At 37.9% G+C, this 27,152-nt stretch overlaps 1 protein-coding gene across 1 annotated transcript in view; it reads right to left on the bottom strand.

Annotated features, from left to right (window-relative positions):
• Positions 1 to 27,152, bottom strand: part of DCC (DCC netrin 1 receptor) — a 978,992-nt gene that overhangs the window by 78,363 nt on the left and 873,477 nt on the right. Inside the window, 3 exon segments of the mRNA XM_075066875.1 lie at positions 8,325 to 8,357; positions 13,461 to 13,655; positions 20,383 to 20,490. Coding sequence (XP_074922976.1) covers positions 8,325 to 8,357; positions 13,461 to 13,655; positions 20,383 to 20,490 — 336 coding nt within the window.

Below are 27,152 nucleotides of genomic sequence, written 5' to 3'. Positions count from 1 at the left end.
TTCACGTCCCAGTAATACATTTTAACATTTTTAGAAGGTCTCTTTCTATAAGTCTATAGTATATAACTAAACTATTGTTGTATGTAAAGTAAAAAAGGTTTTTAAAACATTTAAGAAGCTTCTTTTAAAATTAAATTAAAATGCAGAGCCCCCCGGACCGGTGGCCAGGACCCGGGCAGTGTGAGTGCCACTGAAAATCAGCTCACGTGCTGCCTTCGGCATGTGTGCCATAGGTTGTCTACCCCTGGCATAGAGTTTTCTTTATATCCTGACAATTTGTAAAATAGCATTGTTCCGTGCCGTTAGACAGTCCACCCCAGAACTGGCTGCATTTTGTTGGTGCACAAGATGATTAGTATACTATACCTTTTACAAAAAAAGTGAGGACTGTTTTGGATGAATGTAAGCTGCATAAATATGTGACATAATTCTACTCAAAATGCCTCTCTGCCTCTTCTTCTCCTTCATATAATAGGGTGCTTTTAAGCAGTTCACTGTGCTTTCTTCATCTACTGCGCTTCTTTTTCCCTTCTCCTTTGTTGACAAGTCCTTCCCTTGTGCTCTTGGCTCTTTTCCTAGCTTGATCTTCTGACCTTTCAGATACTGAGCAGCTGACAGCAGGAGTTAGTTGCCTAGGCTGAACTAGCAGTGTGGCTTTGACACCACCACCAATGCTCCCACCTACTTCACTGGGTGCAGCTCTCATGTTATTAGAGCATGCTGTGGTGACATAGCTGTTACCAAGGGTCATGGTTAGGTCCTGCTGAGCCATGTGAGTTTCTCATCCTCTCTCTGTCCCCTCTTTCCCATAAATCTCTTTCTTTGCTCCATCCAAACCATAATACTAGTGGAAGGATAGGCAGGGGATTAATGAAACAGCTGCAGCAAAAGAAATGAGAGGGAGTACAGGGAGAAAATTGAAGAAAAAAAAATAATGCATGGGCACATTTCTCAGTAGCTGCTTCGGAACCTGGGGAGAAAATAGGTCTCATTATAGGCATGACAGTCTTTCTAGATGCCCAGGTAGAAAGCTCTGTGGGAGAATCACTGGAGATTATGTTGGCAGGAACAATCCTGCACTAGCAGAATGAAGCAGATGCCATAATAGAGTTAATTTTGTTATTCTATGAGAAGGATATATGTGATGGAATAAGCCCTAAGGGCCTGATCCAACACTCTCTTACGTATGTCTAGGGTGATTATCACCTTATAATCTAAACTCAGCTTCAAATTGGATTTTATGTTGGTGTGTGTTTCTACTGGGCCAAATCCTGAGATCTTTATTAAGATTTTACTTGGTGCTTACTTACCTCCACTGAAGCCAATGGCAAAATTACCTTGACTTCAGTGGGGCCAGGACAAACAGTAGTTTGCATAAGAATTGCGTGAAAACTGAGTAACAACCTCAGGATTTGGTCCATATGCTTTAGAAATTTATTAGATGACTTTAGTGTACCTCTTTACTGATTTAGGACCTGATCCACTGCACGTTACATACCATAAGAAGGGATTCCTAATGACATACCATACTACATAGTCCACAGAAATGTGTTATTTCTGGGTGGCCCAAAAGATGCAAAAGTCTTAATATTATCCTTAAAAGAGATATCATAGATGGATGGGAAATTAAAGCCTGGCTTATATATCACAATTTTAAATAACTCAAAATAGAACTATTCTGAGAGCATATTTTTACAGAGGTAATACTAGAACATTTCACAACACAGAACATGAATTCAGAATATCCTAATGTCTATTAAAGTTATAAATGTAGGATGTCGCATGGGAGTAATGAGATGAAGACTCTTACATGTAGGCCTTTACAAACTACATTTATCAATAATGTGGCCCAGTCAAAAATCTTCCTAAACAAACTCCAAATCAAAATAAACTAGAATATTCGTAGACTATGTCTGAAATCTCAATATTAACTTAACCACCCAAATGTATTGGTTACACTGGAATCTCAGAACACAGTGGATATAAAAGTCTTTCTGAAACCTATACCCAACCAAATCAAATTTTATTCAAAATTTATTTCATCATGTATATCACAAACATTCCTCAGATTCTATAGATTGTTCTGGTGACACTATTTTAGCCTTTAGTTACTTTTGAAATTTAATTTTGTATTCATGAAAATTGCTTGATTGAGAGCACTGAAAGACCTACACAGGACATTTCCAGTATGAGCAGAATTGGTAAAATCCCGACCAGCTCTGGGATTCAGAGTTTTTCAGTTGTCAGTCTTTGGTCTCCCTTTTGAGACTGAAAACTAGACTGTTGAAATCTGTACTCTAGTAACTGAGCTGAGACCATTAACTCATTTAACCAAAGAGCAATCCAGTGATAACACTTTTGTAGCTGCTGATACTGACTTTCAATTTATGGCTTACATGTAACAGTCTGCTTCTCAAGACATGAGACATCCTTAGGTTCTTTTTGTATTTATTTATTTCCTTAATTTTAACTTTTGTGTCATAATGGTGATTAACTATGGACTGAAGGAGATTAATTTTCATGTCTCTCACAATCAAACCTAACTGGTACATTCAAAAGGGGTTTTGATTTTTTAAGAATAAATTTATAACTGCCAATACCACTGGTAATATTCAAGGTGCCTTTCCACTCCATTTGACACAATACAGATTGCCAGGGTTCAGTTCATCAACAATGCATCCAGCAGGAGCCCTATTGCTATGGCTGGCATAGCTCTGGGGCTGTGTTTTAGACTATTTTTCATTTATGGGACACCTTGGTGGACAGTATCGTCCACAGAAAGCGAGTTGTGATGTTGTAGTAGAAGAAAGCTATGAATATGATTTCCATATGGGATTGAAGGACTGTACTTGAAAATGGAAGTCAGAAGAAAGATACAGTCTAGTGACAGGAGCATGAGAATGGGGACCAGAAGCATCTCCATTCTAAATTTGCTTCATAGAGTGGAAATCACCACCACCACCCCCTCAGCCTCAGGTAAGTCACTTTGGTCAAATCTTCAAATTTCTATGCACCTAAACACATAGGTCAGCACCCACAACTCCCATGTCACTCTCAGTTTAAGTGCCTAACTTTAACTGCTTGACAGTGAACCTGACAATAGGTTAGACACAGAAGTCCCTGCATGAGGATCTCAGAGTCTCGATACAGAGAAAAGACAAAACACCCCTATCTTATTCTGCCTGAAAACTTGAGCTCCTACTACACCTATTCACCAACCTTGCTGTACTATTTATCCATCCTGCAGTTTTTACAGTATTGTTATAGTTTTCTGTATCAACTTCTATGTGTATTATGAATTCTCTCTATAACTTATCATGAGTTACAACTGTGTTTAGTCCTATAACAGGACAGAAAGCCCTGCATGCTCAGTTTCAGTTCAAAAGGATTATATTAGTGCTGACAAAACCTTAACTGTTACATTACTCATGATATTACACTTGTTCTTTTATCAGTGAATAGGTTACCACGTACATTCTCTGCATAAACCGATACTAAGCCTTTCTGAGCAGTAGTTCTGGGCAAATGGAGCTATTTTCCTAGCAAATGTATATAAACAAACTTGAATTAGTCTTGTTCATATCCTGGTATTAAATTTGCACAGTATTCAAGACCTTATTTGAATCTGTAGTAAAATGCATGTTTATTACAGTGGAAAACAAAGTGCCCTGCACAGCAAACACTTTGCTGTGATTAGATCTCTTGGTGATACAAGGAATGTATATTCATATATGATACACAGGCTAGTTCCACCTTCAGCTGACATGCTTATTTAGTTCGCCACATGAATTAAACTACAGTACCGTTTTTCAAAGGGGGTTCAACCGGTCTCCCTGCTGAGGCTCTGGTCTTTTTCCAAGAGGGACTCAAGCAAGTCTAGAGAAAATGAAGAGACACTATAGTCCTCCCCCAGCCCCTACTTATTTATTTTTTAAAAAGGCATAGCCAATGCTGTATCTAGAATATTCAATAAATGTTCCTGTATTCTTGCGGGTTTCTACATGGATACAAGCTAGCAGACAAGAAACAAGAACACCACTGACCCTGACTTCATATTTAAATTATGCACCTTTTTCATGGGTAGTAGTTGTGGGACAAATACAGAAGAACCCTGAACTAGAGGTAAGACAGGCCTGGATAACTAAGCTATAGCAATTTTGTCCACCACACATTCAGAAATGTAACCTTAGTGCCCACAGAAAAACTACAGCCCTCATCCTTTAAGTAACTCTAGGTAGGCAAACACAAGCGCCAGCATGAAGCCATACTGGGGTTCCATATGGGTGCAGGTGCCTGTCGTGGGCAGTCGCCTAAATTAGTTATTTGCCATCTGAAATGACAGCAAGTGGGGCAGAAATAAATATATTTTCTCACTTTTCATTCCAAATAATTGTGCCATGACACTAAACATTAAATTGTGCAATATTACATTACGTACAAGCAATTTTACATCTAACTTGAATTAATGCACCATACCACAATGCTTTGATGAGCAACAGTTATAACTTAAAAAACCCCACCCTTTTGTTTTCAAGCCTATTTCGTGTTATATTGTTGGATTTTAAATTGTTAATCCCAATTTATCATGTGGGTAGCAAGTTAGCTGAACTGTTACCAAAATGATAACTCAAGTTTCCCTCTATTTGCATTTATTTAAAATCATTCCCGAGGTATCTGAGCAAATTGGCATCTTCTTTACGCTCCCAATTTTCTATTAAGATCAGAATTGACTGATTACTTGATTGCCTCATTTGTAATCTGGCACCAAAGGTAGAAGGAACATTTTGTAACTGGCACTCCTGGAGTTACAACAGCTGGGGATCTTACTAAAAATCAAGATGCCCCGTTTGTTTTATCAGCTAAGGCAAGTCTAATGAAATATGCTGAGATTTTCGCAGTAATCTGATGGAGTTATGTCCCCATCTCACATTGTCTTTAATTAGAAGAAGGGTGCCTAAGTGGTTTAGGCCCCACTAAAAAATCATAGACTATCTAGATATTATTCTTAACTGTTTGTCAGTACTGATAATTTTATTATTGGGGCTGTCAATTAATCACAGTTAACATATGCAATTAATGCAAAACAAATGAACTAGATTAAAGAATAGTCACAATTAATTACTATTTTAACCATACTGTTATACAGTAATAGAATACAATTTAAATGTATTTTATATTTCTGGATGTTTTTTTTCTACAATTTCAAATATATTGTTTTAAATTACAACACAGAATAAAAAGTCTGCAGTGCTCACTTTATAGAATTATTTTATTACAAATATTTGCATCATAAAAAAATATAAACAAAAGACATAGTATTTTTCAATTCATCTTATACAAGTCTACTCAGTCCTACTTCTTGTTCAGCCAATCGTTAAGACAAACAAGTTTGTTTACATTTGCAGGAGATAATGCTGCATGCTTCATGTTTACGTCACCTGAAAATGAGAACAGGCATTCACATGGGACTGTTGTAGCCAGCATTGCAAAGTATTTATGAGCTAGATATGCTAAAACATTTGTATGCCCTTTTGTGCTTCAACTTGTAGGTGCTAAAGATTTACATTGTTTTGTTTTTTAGTGCAATTATGGCACAAAAAAAATCTACATTTGTAAGTTGCACTTTCATGATAAAGAGATTGCCCTATAGCACTTGTGTGAGGTAAATTGAAAAATACTATTTCTTTTGTTCATATTTTTTATTGTGAAAATATTTCTAATCCAAAATAATAAAGTGAGCACTTGCACACTTTGTATTCTGTGTTGTATTTGAAATCAATATATTTAAAATGTAGAAAAACTTCCAAAAATATTTATAATAAATATAAATTGGTACAGGCAGTCCTTGACTTTACAAAGTTCAACTTACGATGAGAGGCACTTACGACGTTTCTGAATTGATACCCAGATTCGACTTATGACAACTGGTTTTGACTTTAGGACGCTCAGTCCCGCAATGGAGTGGATTGCAGTTTTGAGTTACGATGTTTTGACTTACAACGCAATTTTCAGGAACCAATTGTGTCATAAGTCCGAGGACTGCCTGTATTGTATTCTTTAACAGTGTGATTAAAACTGTGACCAATCACAACAATTTTTTTAAATCTCATGATTAATTGCGATTATATTTTTAATTGTTTGACAGCACTATTTATTGCTTGGTAGGCCTGTTTGGAAAGAACAATTATTTTAAAAAGGCAAGTTTGGAGAAGGGGGAGTAAATTGAAACTATTTTGCAGCCTATAAATTTTCACATTTTCCAAAACAAAACAAAATTGGCTTTTCATGTCAAAGCATGATATTTGTGTGTGTTCTGGTGAAAAACCTGATGTTGAGTGAAATCAAATGTCAAGTTTCAAAAAGATAAATGTTGAGATCCCTGTCCCCAAAAATAAAGAATGAAATCCTGAAACTTTAAGGTGGATTTTCAAAACTGTCTAAGGACGCATCTTCACTGGGGTGGGAGGTGTGTTCTTATCTTCTGGTAACTGACATGATGTAAAATCCTACTTAATATATAGTTTATGGTTTTCACAGGTGCTAGCAGGTTGAGATAAAGCAGGGGCAGGCAAACTTTTTGACCCGATGGCCGCATTGGGTTTCGTAAATTGTATGAAGGGCCGGTTAGGGGAGGGGATTGTGGTCTAGCCCCCACCTCCTATCTGCCCCCCCTCCACGACTCCTGCCCTATCCAACCTCCCCTGTTTCCTGATGGCCCCCCCGGGACCCCTTCCCCATCCACACACCCTGCTCCCTGTCCCCTGACCGCCCCCGGACTGCTGCCACCACCACATCCAACCCCTCCTCTCATTCTTGACACCCCCCCAGAATCCCTGCCCCATCCAACTACCCCTTCTCTGTCCCCTGACTTCCCTCAGAACCCCTGTCTCTCACTGCCCTCTGCCGCCCCATCCAATTCCCCCTCTCCTCCCTGACTGGCCCCCAGGATCCCTGTCCTATTTAATCCCCAGTCCCCCCCCAACTGTCCCAACCCCTATCCACACCCTCACCCTCCTGACCACCACCCCAAACTCCCCTGCCCTCTATCCACCGCCCCCCCTGCTTGATCCCCCCTTACTGCGCTGCCTGGAGCACCAGTGGCTGGTGGCGCTACAGCACGCCACCCAGCTGGAGCTGGGCCATGCCACGCCACTGCCACCACCATGCAGCACAGAGACCAGGTCTGACTTTGCAGCTGCACTGTCCCAGGAGCTCACAGCCCCACTGCCCAGAGCATTGTGCTAGCGGTGGAGCGTGAGAGCTGAGGCTGCGGGGAAGGGGCCAGGGGCTAGCCTCCTGGGCCAGGCAGGATGGTCCCGCGGGCCGGATGTGGCCCGTGGGCCATAGTTTGCTCACCTCTGAGATAAAGACTATGGGAGTGTATAGGCTTTACTGTGACCTGCATACATAAATGAAAGCTACAAACTTCCTTGTCTTCACTAGATTTTTACATCATGTTAGTTAACTTGAGTTAGCTAATGCAAGGTAAGACTATACCTCTTCTCCAAGTAGAGAAACCTATGGGGTTAGGATACCCTATTTACATTTAAATTAGTGTGAAATGGGAGTTCAAATCACCTAAATGGCTTCGTAGCCTTAAACCTTTCAGATATCATTGAATATTTCCCTCTCTCAATGTATTGAATTACATTACTTATATGGAAAATGCTATAGTTGCATTGGAAATAGGTGCTTACAATAAATCAGTTTGGAGTAAAAAGAAGATGAAAATTTCCAAGCAACAGACATCACAAATAACAAAAAAAAAAACTATAGTAAGTTAACAGCAGAACAAACATGACTAAGTAGACAACATTTCATATTTGGTAAACATAGCAATGATAATGCCTTGAAAAGTTGACTAAACTTTGCTTTTATTAAACAGGGCTGCTGACTTGAGAAAGAAAATGATTCATGATTTTTCACTGCAACACTTCAGAACTTTAATCTATAACCCATGAAAGGGTGCAAGAGCAGTTTGAATATTATGCTGAGCTTAATTATACTTAATGTGAATTATTCAGAAATGCAGCAGAGAGACTAAAAATTTATTTCGTACAAAGAAGCTTGACATTTTAATTGGTCCTTCAGAAAAGAGACAAAACAATTTCCTCTCAAGAAAATTTACATCTTCCCCATCAAAGCAGCAGCCTTAGCTAAGCAGAACTTCATTAACAAGATTAATTATCATGCCAGTGCCTGCCTCATCAGGTGTGCAGCCCAGGTGAAAAACAGAATGCAAAGTGACGAGTAACATCGTTTCTAACGTTCAGCATTGATTCTATGATTCTAAGAGAAAATGTGACAGATTGAGGCCACTGTACCTTGGTCATTAGCCATTTTGTCAGGGTGCTCAACTGCAAGAAAAAGACAATATCATTAGACTGTGACAGCTCCTAGTAGCCAAGCTGACATATCATATCAACAATTTTCTTAGCAGGTTTTCCTATCAAGTTGCTGCTCTCTTGCACTTTTGGCAGATTGATTGGGACAAAGAGAGATATTTTACCTTTCCCTGTTCAAAGAGATTCTGAGGAACAGAGAAGACAAGTACAAGTCACACTCTGTTTCACATCAAATGTAGTCACAAGTTCTTAAAAAAAATAAAGCAGTTAAAAACGTATATTTCCTCAACTTTTTGGTCTCTGAACTTAGAAGCGTCATCTGGGAAGTTTAATTAAGCTTGGAAGTAAGTGAAAGAGAGAGACTGTTCCTTGAATAATTGCATACAAATCACCTACATATTGGAAGCTAGATCTGAATTATAATGTTATTGTTTCAGCTTTTTACAAAAAAGGTTTTAAATTATGTACATGTTTTTTGTATAATAATTACACAAATGATGGTGTGATTTGAAGTGCACCAGACAAGGCGTCAGAATTCAATAGATACATTGAAAGCTTTTCTGAACTGTTAGCAGCTCTCAGCATTTTATTAAATGATAGATAGTATTAAGCTTCCCTTCAGAGTCAGAAACAGCTACCATTATGGAAAATTATCCAATTTTCAGGTTAATAAAATTTTAAAGGAATTTAAGCTACAGGAGATTAAAAAAAAAGATTTTGACACATCTGAGTTTAAGTAGCTGAGTAAGCAGCCTATAAATGTAGGGTGTTTTTTAAAGGCTGGTCTATTCTCCTTTTGAAGAATATTACATTACTTGGTTATCCACCTTCAGGTTATGACCACCATGTTATCCCATGGTTTAGTTTACAAGATGCTGCCATGAACAATAAAGGCCCAAGATGGTGGAAATTTACATGTGGCACAATGACATTATGTGTCTATTTCTGATAACAACGTCATCAGCACCTGTTATCATTGTAACTCTCATTAGTACTTATGAAAGTTCCATGCCTGCAGCAAAGGGAAAACAGACCCCTGAATGATCATCATGCACTCAACTATTTTAACTATGTTAACAGAGAAAAATGTATAGAGTTGTACATATTCCCTCAAGGTTTCTAGAAATCTTTTGGGGAGAATGGGTTTCCCTGCTACGTCACATCTGGGATTATGATCTTCCCCAGAGAACAAATTTATTTATAAAAACGTTAAACCCTTGATTGAAACTACAGTTACCTCATTCCAAATATTTATGACATTTAAAAGCTGACCTCAACTTTTTCTACCTTCTTCAAGTTATTAAGAAGATGTAACCTCTGTGACATCTACAGTGTCGTGAAATACTGCTGTGGTGGTTCAGCAGGTAACATTTTTCTCTGGCAGGTCATAAAGGTTCATCTTTTGCACAGTTTAGGAGCAAGGATTTGCTTTTTAACCACCACTCCAATACAGCATTAGAGGGCACTCTAATGCTAGAAATGCTGCCTCACATCAGCTTCGACAAACAGAAATGGGACATCAGCAATATGTACTCCTGATGTCCTGCAGCAAGTCCCCAAATAAAGACTTTCCCTGCTTATCTTGGTATAATGGCATTGGTAATATCTGACAAAATTGAAAAGCCAAGATAATTCTCTCTCTCTCCTTTATATAAACAACTGACCATCTATTTCATTCATCCTTGAAATAAAGCCTATAGATGTAGAGATTTGTACAAAATGCACTATGTGCATTTTCATATTCTTATCTATGCATGCTGGTTTATTTTTGTGTGTGATATTAATAAACAGTTCAAATACTATTATTTTATTTGCTTCACTGAAAGTTCAGTAGCAAATTATGGGCTGTTTCTAAACTGAAACTGAAATTTAGAAGTAAATTATGTTTCAGTTGAAAAGAGGTTAAGTACAGTTCTGAGATTAATCAGTTTCTGCTGCAGGTGAAAAAAAGTTATTAATAAGTTAATTTGAAAGAATGAGGGGATCTCCTACTGATTGGACACTACTACATTCAGACTTTTGTAGCTAGCCTTTTCTTAAGGCAGTCAGAAGTAAATTCCACACTGGAGTTGCTTCCCTATCTTGCTAAATGGATTCCAGTTACTTTACTTCAGAAATGTACCATTTAATGTTATTAATTTACATACAGTAAATCTTGCGGAACATTGAGATTGAAGTTCTGCTTTCCCACTTGTTACTGCATGCCTCTTTAACTTCTAGAGGAATCCATGACAATAAGCAGTTTAATATTTCAACACATACAAATATAATTTACTTCTAATTTTCTTTATATTTTTTTCAGGACATCTAATGAAATCAACGGGAACTTGTTCACATAAGAACTAAATAAAACCTGAACACCTGATTCAGGTTTTGGTCCATAATATATAACAGTAAAAAAGTGACGCATTCCCTAGTAATTAATTATGGAGTAGATGATAACATCTCAGACCCTCATCTCCTCCAGTCACATGAGAACTGCCTGGTAATGCCTGTATCAGAGCAATTATGTCTTAAATTATGAATATGACTAGCCAAAGAACCCATAGGCTGATCCTCAGCTGGAGTTATGACAATTTAAAACAACTCGAGATCTCTCCATTGGATTACATTGTTACCAATGGATCTGAGGGGAAAAACCATGAGCACTTTTGCTTATCTGGCAGTGATATTTACAATAAAAGGTATCTGATCTCATACAGATCACTGCATTTTTCATTACTAAAGGAATGTTACTGAGAAAAAAAAATCAGCTGCAGTTTTATACCTGACTAGGGGCTTGGTTTCCTTGAAAGAGCTTTGTGTGCTATAATATCTTAAATCAGATAAGGGGTGACATTATGGATCTTTGATGCTTACTTAATTCCTTGTGGTTTAAAATATCTTGTGATCAAAACATTATATTTGCCAACAAAGCATTCATTACCATAAATCACATGCATATCTCCTGTTAATAATCATTAAAGTCAGGAAACCAACATTTTTGCATAATTCAGAATGCACTCAAGCCTTCAGAAGCTCTTTTCACCTTATATGTAGAGACAGATTTGTCAAAAATCAGCTGAATATTATTGAACATGACATATTTAGGGTGGATAACATTAAATATTCATGTCAGAGTATTGAACATAGTCCTTGTAGACTATTACAAGATGTAACAAATGTGTAAATTTATCTTTTTGGTATCTCTTGATTCTCTCTGATATAGAATTCATTTCTCAAATGAATTTTATGGTACTTTGTGTAAACACTACAAAGTAGGTGATATCTAGTCCATTAATCTTTTTGTTTAGTTAGATATCTGAGTCTCTGTATCTTTTGATGTCTCATTACTCTGTCATTATTATATTTTGATTCTTTGACTCACTTTAAATTCTCTCTAACAGAGTTCTTTTACTTGGCACAAATTGGGAGCATGAAATTAAGTTGGCACCCATCTAGTTGATAAAGACTAAGCACTTGCAAAGTGCTTTCTATTCACATTTCATGGTAGTTGAGAATGAATAATCAGGATCCTACAAATAATTAATTCAGAGTGAAAGCAGACTTGGACAAGTAAGTCCTGAAAATCTGGATAGACTGTGATAAGCTCTGAACAAATTGATACATTCCCCCCACTATTTTTCTGATTCATGTTAATTCACTAAAACTGTTATATGAGGGTTTTCACAATTAGCCTGAATATTTGGTAACATGCTCTAAATACACATAGATAACAGCTAGCCCTCTGCCAATGCTGCTGAGTGCAGTGGTCCATTCATTCTGATGCTTCCTTAATGGTAAATGCTAGGGACTGACTAAAAATGGAGTCTCCCTTCCTTCCTTCAAAAGCAGCAGGAGTAGGAAATATTACATTTCTGTTCCAATATTTGTTAAAGGCTGAACTTGCATAATACCTCTTTCCTACACGGAAAACAAGGATGAGATGTATATAGATCTACAAAATATTGCATATGAATTGTCTTTTTGATCAGTCATTTTTCCTGGGCTTTCATATATATGTTTAAATTAAAGATAGGCCTGAAGCAGAATATTGGAGCCACACGTCCCTCTCACTCCCCACAAATGGAATTGGATCAGAAACTTCTGATCAGAGTTTTTCAGCTCTGGCCCATCTTCATTTTAAGCAGCCTTCTGTCAAGACATTATTTTTTCTACTCAAAGCTTTGGAATTTTTGCTTTGGCAAAGCTACAGCTCTACTACACGTGACCCCAGTTTTCTAAAATAGGCACATAGCTTATGTCACTCTGTTTGTTTCCTTAATGAATTGCCTTTTAAAAAGAAGACTTTATACTGTCATGTAACTACATGAGTGACAGTTTCGAACATAAGGTGCACAGGAATATGGTTTACCTTTTCATGGCTAACAATGTAGGGGCAGACTGTGACAGATCTTTGCGTCTGTGGATTATCTCTCCACTTCGACTTGCTATGGGGCCAAACATGGTTGCAGTCCAGACTTCCAGTGAGCACAGGCACTGCTCCTCGTTAACACATGCTGAGGCACAAGCCATTGAAAAGGTCCCCCTCATCTTGCTTTTCCTTCATGGTGGCCAGCAAGAGAGATATCTGGCACAAGCCTACAAATGGTTTGTTCCAAGTAAAAGAGAAAATTCCATATGTACCCAATTAGACTGTGCCTCTGACAGTGTTGATCTGTTCTTTAATTATTTTGTATTTGTTTGATCAATTAAAAAGAAGGAAATCATAATTTTGTATCCTTATTTTCTAGATATGTGAGTGAGTCACTACTAGTTCTTTACAGCCACGAACAGAGATAAAATAAATACCAAAGTAAAACAGTGTCTCACCAGAGAAATTGCAGTCATGTGCAATTAGCTTCCTTGCTCATGGGAGGAAGTTGAATGATGTCATAGTTTTTTTACCCAATGGTATGCATGTGAATACAGCTGCTGCATTATTGTGGTGTTCATTTTTGTCTACTGTGCTGCTAGCTACAGTCTCTCAATAACAGTTTCAGAGTGCCTTCTAGAACTTTCTTATTACTTTAGCATAACGGACTTCTAGTGTCACTGAAGTAAACTACAAGCATTGAACCATGAGTATGTTGTACATCTCATTAACATCCAGCTATCTAAGAGAAAAGTTCAAACCTTTCAGAGTCCGGAAGAGAATAGGATCAGAGAGCGGTCCCACTCCTTTGGCATTGCGAGCTTGGATTCTAAAGTAATACACTGTATCTAGGTTGAGGTCCATGATTTGGTGAGTAAGTCGGTCACCACTGATTGACTCCATAACCCAGTCATCAATTGGAGCATTCTTGTCCAAGGTGTAGAACAGAATATAAACTGCATAAACATTGTCTTGGTTAGTACATATACTGTATTTTACAAACTATATTCAAAATTCAAATTTCAGACATGATAAATATTTTTTTATTTCACCTACATTAATGACATTAAAATCTATTTTGATGAATGTTACAAGAATTAATGCATAATTTTCCTATTTCAAGATCAGAGTATCAATCACAGCATTCACTGCAATATAAAATATAGGATTAACAATTATGGAAATACCTAGCAAGCTTTATTGTGTTATATTGTGTCAAGTATCAGAGGGGAAGCCATGTTAGTCTGGATCTGTAAAAGCAGCATCTGTACTGGAGCAGGACATGCATCTGACAAAGTGGGTATTCACCCACGAAAGCTCAAGCTCCAATACATGTGTTAGTCTATAAGCTGCCACAGGACTCTTTGCTGTGTTATATTGGTTACTCGTACATTGCACTTGTCAAATTCAGACTCGTTATCCAGTATGATATCAGTCATAAATCATATGAGATAAGTCTTTAGTGTTTCAGGGCTGGAATAAAAGTAAATTAAATAACTAAATAACATTGATGATGAACATCTTTTAGTGGGTGCTCATAAGAAACCATGCAATATTTCCTGGTAACTAGACGGTAAATCCATTTGAAAAACCCACTGTAACTCACTGTAATGCTATCACTGTATCTCAAAATCCCCAGGAAAATAAACTGAAACGCCACCGTAGGTAATTTGATTTAGTCTTAAGTGGTGCACAGGAGCCTGTCCAAAAGTGAATACAGCTGACCCACTAAGTAATGATGACCATAATGTAATTAAATTTAACCTCCTGGTAAGGGGGGAAATACCAAAGAAACCCACCACAGTAGCATTTAACTTCAAGAAGGGGAACTAAAAAAAATGAGAAATTAAAAGGAACAGTTACAAAAGTAACACGCCTGCAAGCTGCATGGAAACTTTATTAAAAAAAATATAATAGAGGCTCAAACTAAATGTATACTCCACATAAATGAATAAAAAAAAAAAACAGTACAAGGACCACAAATGTCACCATGGCTAAACAACAGAGTAAAAGAAGCAGTAAGAGGTAATATTTAAAAATTAGAAGTGAAATCCTAGTGAGAAAAATAGAAAAGAGAATAAACACAAGCAAGTTAAGTGTAAATAATTAGGCAGGCCAAAAATTTTTTGACGAACAACCTGCAAAAGATATAAACACTAAGAGCAATTTTTTAAAGTACATCAGACACAAGAATCTTCCAAAACAATCAGAGGGGCACTGGATGATTGATGTGCTAAAGGATCACTCAAAGAAGACAATGCTGTTGTGGAGAAGCTAATTTTTTTTTTTTTGCATTAGTCTTCACTGCCAAAGGTATGAGGGAGATTCCCACACCCAGGCCATTCTTTTTAGGTGACAAATCTGAGGAACTGTCCCAGACTGAAGTGTCAATAGAGGAGATTTTGGAACAGATTGATAAATTAAACAGTAATAAGTCACCAGAACCAGATGGTATTCACCCAAGGGTTCTGAAGGAAAATGCAGAAATTGCAAATGTGAAATTGCAGAACAACTAACTGTGGTATGTAATCTACCACTTAAATTAGTCTCTATATCAGATGACTGAAGGATAGCTAATGTAATTCTGATTTTAAAAAAGGATCCAGATGCAATCCCAGCAATTACAGGCCAATAAACTTAACTTATTACCTAATTTCTTGCCTAACTTACCAGGTTAATTGAATGCAACTATAGTAAAGAACAGAATTATCAGACACATAGATGAATACAACATGTTGGGGAAGAATCAGCACAGCTTATGTAAAGTGAAATCAAGCAGTTTATCAGAATTCTTTGAATGTGTCAACAAACGTGGATAAGTAAAAACAATGAGAAGTCCTTGTGGCACCTTAAGAGACTAACAAATTTATTTGGGCATAAGCTTTCATGGGCTATAACCCACTTCATCAGATGTATGGAGTGGAAAATACAGTAGGCAGTATATATATTACAGCACATGGAAATATGAGAGTTGCCTTACTGAGTGGGAGGTCAGTATTAATGAGGCCAATTCAATTACGGTGGATGTGGCTCATTTCCAACAGTTGACAAGAAGGGGTGAATATCAACAGAGGGAAAATTATTTTTTGTAGTGACCCAGCCACTCACACCTAATTTCATGGTGTCAAGTTTGCAAATTAGTTCCCGTTCTGCAGTTTCTCACTGAAGTGTGTTTTTGAAGTATTTTGTTGAAGAATGACCACTTTTAAGTCTGTTATTGAGTGTCCAGGGAGATTGAAGTGCTCTCCTATTGGTTTTTGACTATTACAATTCTTGATGTCTAATTTGTGTCCATTTATTCTTTTGCAAGAGACTGTCCAGTTTGTCTAATGTATATAGCATAGGGGCATTGCTGGCACATGGTGGCTTATATCACATTGGTAGATGTGCAGGTGAATGAGCCCCCGATGGTGTGGTTGATGTGGTTAGGTACTATGATGATATCTCTTGAATAGATATGTAGACAGAGTTGGCAATGTAGTTTGTTGCAGGGATTGGTTCCTAGTGTATCTGTTGTGTGGTGTGTAGCTGCTGGTGAGTGTTTGGTTTAGGTTGGGGGGCTGTCTGTAAATGAGGACTGGCCTGTCTCCCAAGGTCTGTGAGAGTGAGGGATCATCCTTCAGGATAGGTTGTAGATCCTTGATGATGTGCTGGAGAGGTTTTTGTTGGGGGCTGTAGGTGATGGCTGTCTTTGTTGGGCCTGTCCTGTAGTAGGTGACTTCTGGGTCTATCTGTTTCTTGACTTCTCCAGGTGGGTATTGTAGTTTTAAGAACGCTTGATTGACAGAGCCAGAAGGGTACCCAGAAGTCACCTACTACAGGAAAGAGAGTGAGAGTGATTGCTGGACCCAGACTAGGAAGGAGTTTAGTCTGTGAAAGAAGCTTATCGGAACATTCTGAGGGTGAGATTTACCTGCATTTAGTTTCCTACTGGATTAGGCTTAGACTTGCATGGTTTTTGTTTTATTTTGCTTGGTAATTTAATTTATTCTGTCTGTTATTACTTGGAACCACTTAAGACCTACTTTTTATATTTAATAAAATCACTTTTTGCTGATTAATTAACCCAGAGCAAGTAATTAGTTCCTGAGGGAGCAAACAGATGTGCATCTCTCTCTATCAGTGTTCTAGAAGGTGGACAATTTATAAGTTTACCCTGCATAAGGTTTATACAGAGTAAAACAGATTTATTTGGGGTTTGGATCCCACCTGGGTGCTAGAGACAGGAGCACTTCTTAAGCTGTTTTCAGTTAAGTCTGCAGCTTTTGGGGGACATGGTTCAAACCTGGGCCTGTGTTTGCAGCAGGCTAGTGTGTCTGGCTCAACAAGAGAGGGTACCGAAGTTCCAAGCTGCCATGGAAAATGGGCTTAGAGGTAGTCTCAGCACATCAGGTGGCAGTTCACAAGGGGGTTTCTGTGACCTAACCTGTCACAGAGTCATTTTGGATATTTTTCTAAAACCACCTGCTTAATGTGCAATGGCAGTCAAAAAGGCTGACAGAATGTTAGGAGCCATTAAGAAAGGGATAGATAATAAGACAGAAAATATCATATTGCCACTACATAAATCAATGCTACACTCACATCTTGAATACTGTGTGCAGTTCTGTTTGCCCCATCTCAAAAAAAGATATATTAGAACTGGAAAAAGTTCAGAGAAGGGCAACAAATACAAGTAGGAACAGTGGCATTTTTCATAGTGGAGGTACTGAAAGCCACTGAACAAAACTGCAAACCCCCATATATGATGGAAACCACTTCACACCAGGGGGTGCTGCTGCACCCCCAGCACCTCTACTCCCAGCACCCCTGATTAGCAGTATGGGACAGCTTCCATATGAAGAGAGATTAAAAAGACTGGGGCTATTCATCTTGGAAAAGAGGTAACTAAGGTAGGGACTGATACAGGTCTATAAAATTATGGATAGTGTGGAGAAAAGTGAATAAGGAAGTGTTATTTACCCTTTTACATAACACAAGAAACAGGGATCACCCCATTAAATGAATAGGCAGCAAATTTAAAACAAACATAAGGAAGTACTTTTTCACACAAGATATTGTCAACCTGTTGAACTCATTGTCGGGGTATCTTTGAAGGTCAAAAGTATTACTAGATTAAAAAAAAGAATCAGAAAAGTTTATGGAGGATAGGTTCATCAATGACTATTAGCCAAGATGGTCAGGGATGCAACCCCATGCTCTGGGTGTCCCTAGAGTGGACAACGGAAGCTGGGAGTGGACAACAGGGAGATGGATCACTTGATAATTGCCCTATTCTGTTCATTCCCTCTGAAGAATCTCGCATTGGCACTGGCCATTGTCAGAAGACAGGATACTGGGCTAGATGGACCATTGGCCTGACCCAGTATGGCCATTCTTATTTCTTATGTAACTTATACAATTCCACCATATAAAACCACAATAACTGTAAAACACACAAAAAATAAAAATTAAGTATTTATATATAAAACCAAAGTGACTAAAACCACAAGAATTGTACTATGAGCAAATTAAGTCCCTGATCCGACAACCAGACCTATGACTGGACCTTCATGATTTTGTGGACCCCCCTCAACTTACATCAGACTCCACATAGGTAAAGATGGGTTTGGTTAGGATTGCAGGATTAAGCCTGATGGTATTATTTTAAAACATAAGATGAAAGCCCACAGAAATAGAAATTATTGTAGACCTTAGAATAACAGAACTAACGTGAAATAATAATTGCCTATAGAAATAATTTCCTTGGCTACTCTAATTCTTGTGTCTAAATCTTCAGCAGGTGCAAATCAACATAAATATCATCATCAATATCCCTCTATTCACTTTAAAATAAAATAATCTTTACAAGCCCCTGTTTCCAAATGAATTGGTGTATTAATGCCTGGAAAAATAATGTCAGAATGAAAGGCCATGATTGTACTTTTAAGATTTTTGGCATTGTATAATAGGGTTATGTTTACAGGATTGTATGCAGTTATTTAGAGGTTGTTCTAACTATGAAAGTTCTTTGTAGTCATGTATCAGTCAGCCCATTTAGGTTAGTCTTTGTGATGATGATATGAGTGTCATGTGACAGATATTACCTCAACTATGTAATATATTACAAATCGTTCAATGGGATTAGTTACATTAATAAAGTTACACACTTGCTTAAGTATTTGCAAATATAGAGTTTTGGTTGTTTTGCCTTTGCTTGACATTTCTAAATAACATTTGGCCACTCCTGGCTGCATTAAAGATTTTCTGTAAGTCTCCTTTTTCAAACAATTCCACAAAGAAGAATAGTTGTCCATGGATATTTTCAAGCAAAGTCAGCTCTCACTTACAACACTGTAAATAAGAAACTTCATTAAAGCTACTGCCTTTGATTCTTCTCTCACTTACACTTATGGAAATCAGCAGTAATTCTATTAAAGACAATGCAGTTACACAGCAGAACAGAGAGAAGACTCAGGACCACTGACTGCCAATTAAAATGAGCATTTTTTCCTCTGAAATTGGGTTAATATCAGAAAAACCATTTTCTATGAAAATCCTTATCTTTAACATGCCTTTCTTTTGGATGTGGTCATTGAATGTGAAGTACTGAATATACTGTACAGGGAAATAATGAATGGAGCGTTTCCAATCTGAGGTGTATTATCCCTGGGAAACTTCCTGACAGATCCAAATATACCTTATTTTACTGGTAATATTGGACCAGATTCTCCACTGTGTAAACCACCCTAGTTCTACCAAAGCCAATGGAAATATGTTGATTTACACAGGTTGAGAATCTGATACAATAGGCTTTGAATTACTCACACAGAATTTATATTTAGAAGGATTCTTGTGCCAACATTTATAGTTCAGGATGCTTGAGTGATATGTGTCAGGAATTATTAGTAGTATGGTGACATACACAGACTATCTCTGACATACAGAAAATATGCTGCATGACTTCCAAGTGTCTAACCCAATAGTTTGTGTTAATTAAACCATTATGTGCACATTTTTAAGTTGAATGCTATTTGTCATAATAATTATATGTCTCTTAGATGTGTATTAAAATCCTAAAGTGATCATTTAGATGCAAAATCTCTGATAGAGTCTATTATATTTTTCATACTAAATTAACACTATGGGCTTGTAATGGATGCCTTAATTATGCATTGATGTTATCTGCAATATTTTGAACAATAAAATTTGTCGTTGTGAAGCATCCATTAAGTTCAGTCCTTGTCAGTCAATATTAGAGTTTTTCTGATCATCAGTGCTTTAAATTGTTATTATAAAGTTAAACATCTACAACAAATCCTACCATTTATGTGTTGTACTAAGCAACCTATCATTATATACCTTATGTATTACATTATTGCCAAACAAGCTACTTTTTATTAGTCATTTCTAATTGCCACCAGAAGACCTTTGCTCGGAATTACTAAATTTAGAAAGTATATTAATGCCTTCAACAATTAAAATGAAAGGATTTATAGTCTCTCAATTCTCCATCTCACTGTAATGCTGGCATTGAATTAACAACTAACACAACTCAGTACTTCTATGCGAAAAAGAAGAAAGTTCAGATAAATATTATAGTGGGAACAAACAAAGATGTAAGAAGAATAACCGAGGAATGAAACCAGAAAGTGAAGAGAGCTGTAAAAAAAAAGATAGACATGGGATAATAAAAACATTTACCAGTAATTTTTCCATTGGCTTCTAATGGAGGCTGCCAGCTGACAATGACAGCTCGAGGCTTCCCTTCCCGAGAAATGACTGTCAAATCCTTGGGTGCAGAGGTTGGTGCTTAGAAGAATGGAAATAATAGAACACAAACAATCAGATTCTCAGCTATATACTTGTTTTCCTTAAAATGCTACATCAGTCATAAACTACTCATTCTGCATTTACCTCTTTTCTTAGATCTGCTCATGCAGTACAGATACATTCTCAGGTAATATATGTTGAGAACTAAAATCTAGATTTTAAGGGAAACTATTGTATGATCCCATTGGTTATGGGTACTTCTGGAAATGTGGATCCTTTTTATCCCATTCCATTTCACTTTGGTTCTCATCTCTCATGCATCAGTGTGGTATTTAAGCACCTATTTTACATGTTAGGGGTCTCAAGGCATCACCATAGTTAATATTAATACCACTGCTACTATCATATTACAAAGATATTTTAGGTGCCTGTCACTATGTATGAAATGAAATGAAAATGCATCTAACATGAGACATGGATATAGTAGCAATCCATGTAACATGGGTATAGTAGCAAAGTCCTGGGAGTATTGTGTAAGAATAGTACAAAAGGAGTCCTAAATAGAGCAATATATCCCATTAAATATAGCAGGCTGGGTCTGTGAGTGTATTGTGCCTTCTTTATGCTGCATTTCCATTGCATGTTTGCCACATAATCTTGCAGAGTGGCTTTGGGATGATCATTTTAGGCTTAGGGATGATCATGGGATCTTCTGGTGGTGTACAGACTATCAGCAGAGTGGAGAAAGGAGGGAGTGGTTATTGTTAAAGAACGTTATCAAGACTGTATTGAGCTATACTGTTCCTGAGCCAGCTGTTCAGTGTTTGGGGTATAATATAGTATGTGTTAATTTAGGGCTTGTCATCACTACCGGGGTAAATTGACCTAAATTACACTAATCCAGCTACATGAATAACATAGCTGGAGTCGACGTAGCTTAGGTCAATTTACCCCAGTGTTTTCACTGAGCTGGGTCAATGGGAGATATTCGCTGGTTGACTTCCTTTACTCTTCTTCGAGAGCTGGAGTACCGGGGTCAACCAGAGAGTGCTGTGCCGTTGATTTAGCGGGTCTTCACTAGACTTGCTAAATCAACCCAGCAGCGTTGATCTCTTTGTGGTGAAGAGAAGCCCTTAGAGAATGTCTATACTGCAATCTAAGGTGTGATTTCAGCACAGGTAGCTGTAACCATGGTAGCTTTACCTATGCAAGCATAACTAAAAATAGCTGTGTAGATGCAGTGACATGGGCTTTAATGTGAGCTAGCAATGCAAGTAGGTATCCAGGATCCCTGGTGTGCTTGTACAGTCATGATGAAGACTATGCCTCTTTCCTAGATTCATTCATAGATTCATGGATTCTAAGGCCAGAAGAGACCATTGTGATTATGTAGTCTGACTTCCTGCTTAACACAGGCAACAGAACTTCCCCAAAATAACTCCTAAACCGTATCACTTGGAAAAACAAACAATTTTGATTTAAAAATTGTCAGTGATGGAGAATCTACCACCAGTCTTTGTTAAATTGTTCCAATAGTTAATTACCCTCATTGTTAAAAATTATACCTTATTTCCAGTCTGAATTTTTCTAGTTTCAACTTCCAGCCACTGAACTGGGTAATACCTTTCTCTGCTAGATTGAAGAGCCCTTTATAAAATAGTGGGTTCCCCATGTAGACCCTTACAGGTTGTATTCATATCAGCCCTTAACTGCCTCTTTATTGAGTTAAACATATTGAGCTCTTTGAGTTTATCACTTGAAGGCAAATTTTCTAATCCTTTGATCTTTCTGGTGGTTCTTACTTGAACTCTCTTCAATTTATCAGTATTCCTCTTGTGTTGCAAAAGCAGCAGAGAATCCTGTGGCACCTTATAGACTAACAGATGTTTTGGAGCATGAGCTTTCGTGGGTGAATACCCTCTTCGTCAGATGCATGTAGTGGAAATTTCCAGGGGCAGGTATATATATGCTAGCAGGCAAGCTAGAGATAACGAGATTAGTTCAATCAGGGAGGATGAGGCCCTGTTCTAGCAGTTGAGGTGTGAAAACAAGAGAGGAGAGAAACTGATTCTGCAGTTGGCAAGCTATTCACAGCTTTTTTCAATCGCTGAGCTGGAATCGTTGTCAAATTTGCAGATGAACTGAAGCACAGCAGTTTCTCTTGAAGTCCGTCTGAAAGTATTTTTGCTTGCAGGATGGCCATTTAAATCGCTATTGTGGCCAGGAGGTTTGAAGTGCTCATCCTACAGTTTTTGCTATAGCCATTCCTAAATATCTGAAGTTGTTGTATCCATTTATCCTTTTCTTGTAGAGACTGTCCCAGTTTGGCCTGATGTGTACATGCAGAGGGCTTGCTGGCATATGATGGCATTATATACATTGGGTGCGACATGCAGGTGAGATGAACCCAGTGATGAGTCAACTATTGTGGCTGATCTAGTTAGTCCTGTGATGGTGTTCTGGTGTAGATGTGGCAGAATTTCGGGCATCGAGGTTTGTGGCATGATTGCTTCCTGAGTAGAATATTATGGTGCGGTGTGCAAGCTTGCTGGGAGAATACTGTTTCTGGTTGGAAGGTTGTCTGTGGCGAGACTGGCTCTGCCAACCCCAAGGCCCGGAAAGTGAGAGGATCATATGTCCAGGATGGGTTGTAGATCCTTGATAATGCGTTGGAGGGTTTTAAGCTGGGGCTGTATGTGATGCCAGTGGAGTCCTGTGTGGTTGTTTCTGTCTCTTTCTTGCCAGTACAAATAGGAGCTTCTGGGTACACGTTCTGGCTTCTGTTTGATCTGTTCCTTATTTCCTCGTGCGGGTATTGTAGTTTTTGAGAAATTGCTGGTGGTGGAGATTTTGGATAGGTGTTGGGCTCTGTTCTGAGGTTAAGCAGATGCGGTTTGTACCTCCAGTGCTTGCTGTTAGACAATGATCGTGTGAATGTGCCCGGGATGGAAGCTGGAGGCATGAACGGTAGGCATATGCGTCGGTAGGTTTCGATATAGGGTGTGGAATGTGACCCATCACTTATTTGCACCGTGGGGTCTAGAATGACCTCCCGTTAGATTTGGTCAGGCTGAGGTTGATGGTGGGTGGCAAAAAGCTGTTGAAATCGTGGTGGAATTTTCAGGAGTCTCCTTCCCATGGGTCCAGATGATGAAGATGTCATCAATGTAGCGTAGGTAGAGAAGGGGCGTGAGTGGACGAAAGCTGAGAAGTGTTTCCAGGTCAGCATAAAAATATTGTATATTGTGGGCCAATGCGGGATCCATAGCAGTGCCACTGATCTATGGAGATTATATATGTCATTCAAATTTGAACATTAGTTGTGTGGGGAGTATAAAGGCAACAGAGCTCAGCAGCCGAGTTGTGCTGTGGGCATCATCAAGCATACTGTTTTACCTGACAGCTTGTATTCCATACTGTGTTGTGGATGTTGTGTAGAGAGCCTCTACATCCATGGTGGCTAGGATGGTGTTTTCTGGGAGGTGACCAATGCATTGTAGTTTCCTCAGGAAATCAGTGATGTCACGGAGATAGCTGGGAGTGCTGGTGGCATAGGGTCTGAGTAGAGAGTCCACATATCCAGACAGTCTACTGTGCCCACTCTTGTGTTGTGGGCACAGTATTCCAGCAGCAGAAAAAACAGTGCCAAATATAGAGGTAAAAACACCTGTCTACCCTTTCTCAAGATTCCCCTATATATGTGATTATCCACCACAGCCATTAAATGTTTTTCAAGGTCACTGTGTCCCCCATACTGTAAGTATTGCCTATATTCTCCATTCCTAGATGTATATATTTACCTTTAGACTATTAAAATACATATTGTTTCCGTGCACCCACTTTACCAAGTGATCCAGATAGCTCAGACCCATCCTCTTCCTTGTTTACAATTTGCCCAATTTTTGTGTCATCTGCAAACTTGGTCAGTAATGATTTTATGTTTCCTTATGTTAAACAGTGTTAAGTCCAAGAACTGCTCCCTGAGGGACCTCACTGGAAATAGACCAACTTAATGATGATTCCCCATCCACAGTTACATTTTCAGACCTACAGTGCTATTTTCAGCTGTGCTATTGCAGGTAAATCTAATACATGTATGCCTACACATGCTGCAATCATACGTTGGCTTGCAGTACAGACATACCCTTAGAGCAGTCACACAGCTCATTGTGAAAGGCATGTGCAGAATAGAAAAAGAACAGGGCAATGCAGTGTGAGCTCCACAGCTCTATTCACCATTTCCTACCTGACTTCCACTATGTGAAGTTTTTGAATATTTGAAAATCTGCCTCAAAGTCATTATTTTTTAAAATATTGTTTCTAAAAATTTGGTTGGGTTGATGTTACATTAGAAGAAAATCTATATTAAACAAAGAGGTTCTAACTGAACATCTGACCCAAAATGAAAAATATATAATGATGCTAAATACTGTAAAAGAAATGAACAAACACACACTTAACAAAGAAAGGATTATTAGAATACCGAATACAGGATTCAACAGAATACTGATCAGCTAATCTTATAATTAATGTGTCAAATGACCATATTCAAAAAAAGGATCTGAAACAATCAAGAAAGATGTAAAAAAGAAGCTCACATTATAATTAATATTGATACATTGATAAACAGGTGAGACGATAAGCATCATTCACTGATGTTTTGGGTGAGGCCTAATGGCTATTGGATGCTAACTTTAACTATTCTATTGGGTTTCCTTATAGATGAGCATGGTCATGTTAAGATTTTTCATCTCTCTATTTAGTAGGGCCAAAATATTCAAACAAGGATTTCCAAAATTAGGCACACAATGCACGGTCTTAGTTCTTCAATTTCTTAACCTATATATATTTACAGTATGACATGCCTGCACACTTAACTAGGAAAATTAGTGTAATAACAATAGCCTCCAGTGGGTTGTGCTTCATAAAAAACATTCAACTAATAACCTGTTTATGACATTGGCTCATCAATTTCTGTTGAAAAACTGAAGTTTGGGGTCTGGGATTCAACAGATTGTGAACATAAGGAATTGGGAGAAAAATTAAAAGACCAAATTTTGTTCTCAGTTTTCATTAACTCCCACATGCAGAATGGGTACAAAATAGGCAATAAAGATCAGAAATACAGGATCCCTTTAGTTAATGCAGCTGCATCTCCGGTTTAATTAATTGTATGTCAACCATACAGGAAAATCTAAAGATACATATATTTCCACTGAGTTTCCCCCTGAGAAATAACTGACGTGTTCAGCAGTTGCCATTAAAAGGTCAATATTTACCAGCAGACATCTGCACATTTGATATCTGTTGATAAATGTTGATTTTTAGTTGTAACTATTGTACTTTTGCTGTTTTTTGTCGTGCACAGAAAATAATCACACATATAACTCAGCCATCCAAGTTTATATATTAGAATCAATAGTCAGTTAAGAAGGAAAATATCATACTCTTTTACTCATACGCTTTTTATTGAGCATGGGAAATACAATAAGGTAACTGAACAGAACAGTATATCCACAGTCTTATGAGCCACTCAGTTTGTGGAAGATCTACCAGCTCTGTAGAAGGCCTACCTACTCAGAAGAAAGACTGGCCTATTCTGGAGGGCAAAATACAAAATGAAACAAAAACTGTGAACAAGAGAGGTCAAGTTTAGTAAGTGCATTTAAGAAACTCCCTTCCTGCTCTTCTCCCTGTTTGGATTATGTGGTTCTCCCTATGCTGAGGCAAGGCAGCTCATTGGCTTGACTCAAAAGCAATTCTTCTGAAGAGCTTCAAGGAGGAAGATGAATAATTTATTCTAAACACATATAGAATTTAATAGAAAATACTAATCATTCTGTAGAACACTGATTCTCAGACCTCAGTGGTTCTGGAGCCAAATTAGTGATCAACATTACCCAAAAGAGCCACAACAGTGTGAATTCATTGTTTCATTTATATATTTTATACATTTGATTCTCACAGAAAATAAGTGAATAACTGAGTGCAATTTGATAACTTAATTGGTTAATAACACAGTAAAAGCATCCTGACTGGTTAATAACTTAAATTGGTTAATAATTAAATCATACAGTGTTTTAATATCATTTACTGCAAAAATCCTCAGGAGACACTTTAAAAAGTCACTTGTGTTTCACAAGCCTTGGTGTGAGTATCACTGCTGAAGAGCATTGCTTTTATCCATTCATTAGAATTCTATACTTTGGGATACACTTCACCATTAATGTCATTAATATGACAGTTAAAAAACAAAACCCAGAGAAAAGGTATCATTCTCTATTTTTTTAAGGGAGAACAGAGTGGAAGGAAAATAGAAAGGTTGGGATCTGACAAGCTCCTTAGCTTCCTTTTCCTTGTAGACAGAAATAAAGGTCCCAGCCAGAGACCTCCTAACTCTACAACCCTATTAATAGATGTTCATTCAGCTTCCTGGAGTTGTTATCTTACAATAAGTATTACATGACTGCTACCCAAGCAATACTTTTCTTCAGAGTCTGAAGTAGCCAATATAGTTGTAATCCTGAGAGACCCCACTGAGCATCTGAGGCCAGCGGCTACATAAAATCCTTATGCCTAATATCTATTCAATGATATAATAATAATTCTAATAACAGGGGAAGAATAACGGTGACTAGTAGGGGCCTGAATACAGAAGGACGCATGAAAATAATGGGAGTGTCATCCAGGGCTTAAATTCT

This window comes from Chelonoidis abingdonii, chromosome 6 (genome assembly GCF_003597395.2).
Source record: "Chelonoidis abingdonii isolate Lonesome George chromosome 6, CheloAbing_2.0, whole genome shotgun sequence".
NCBI classification, from domain to species: Eukaryota; Metazoa; Chordata; order Testudines; family Testudinidae; genus Chelonoidis; species Chelonoidis abingdonii.
This window is presented reverse-complemented; position numbering and strand designations above follow the sequence as displayed.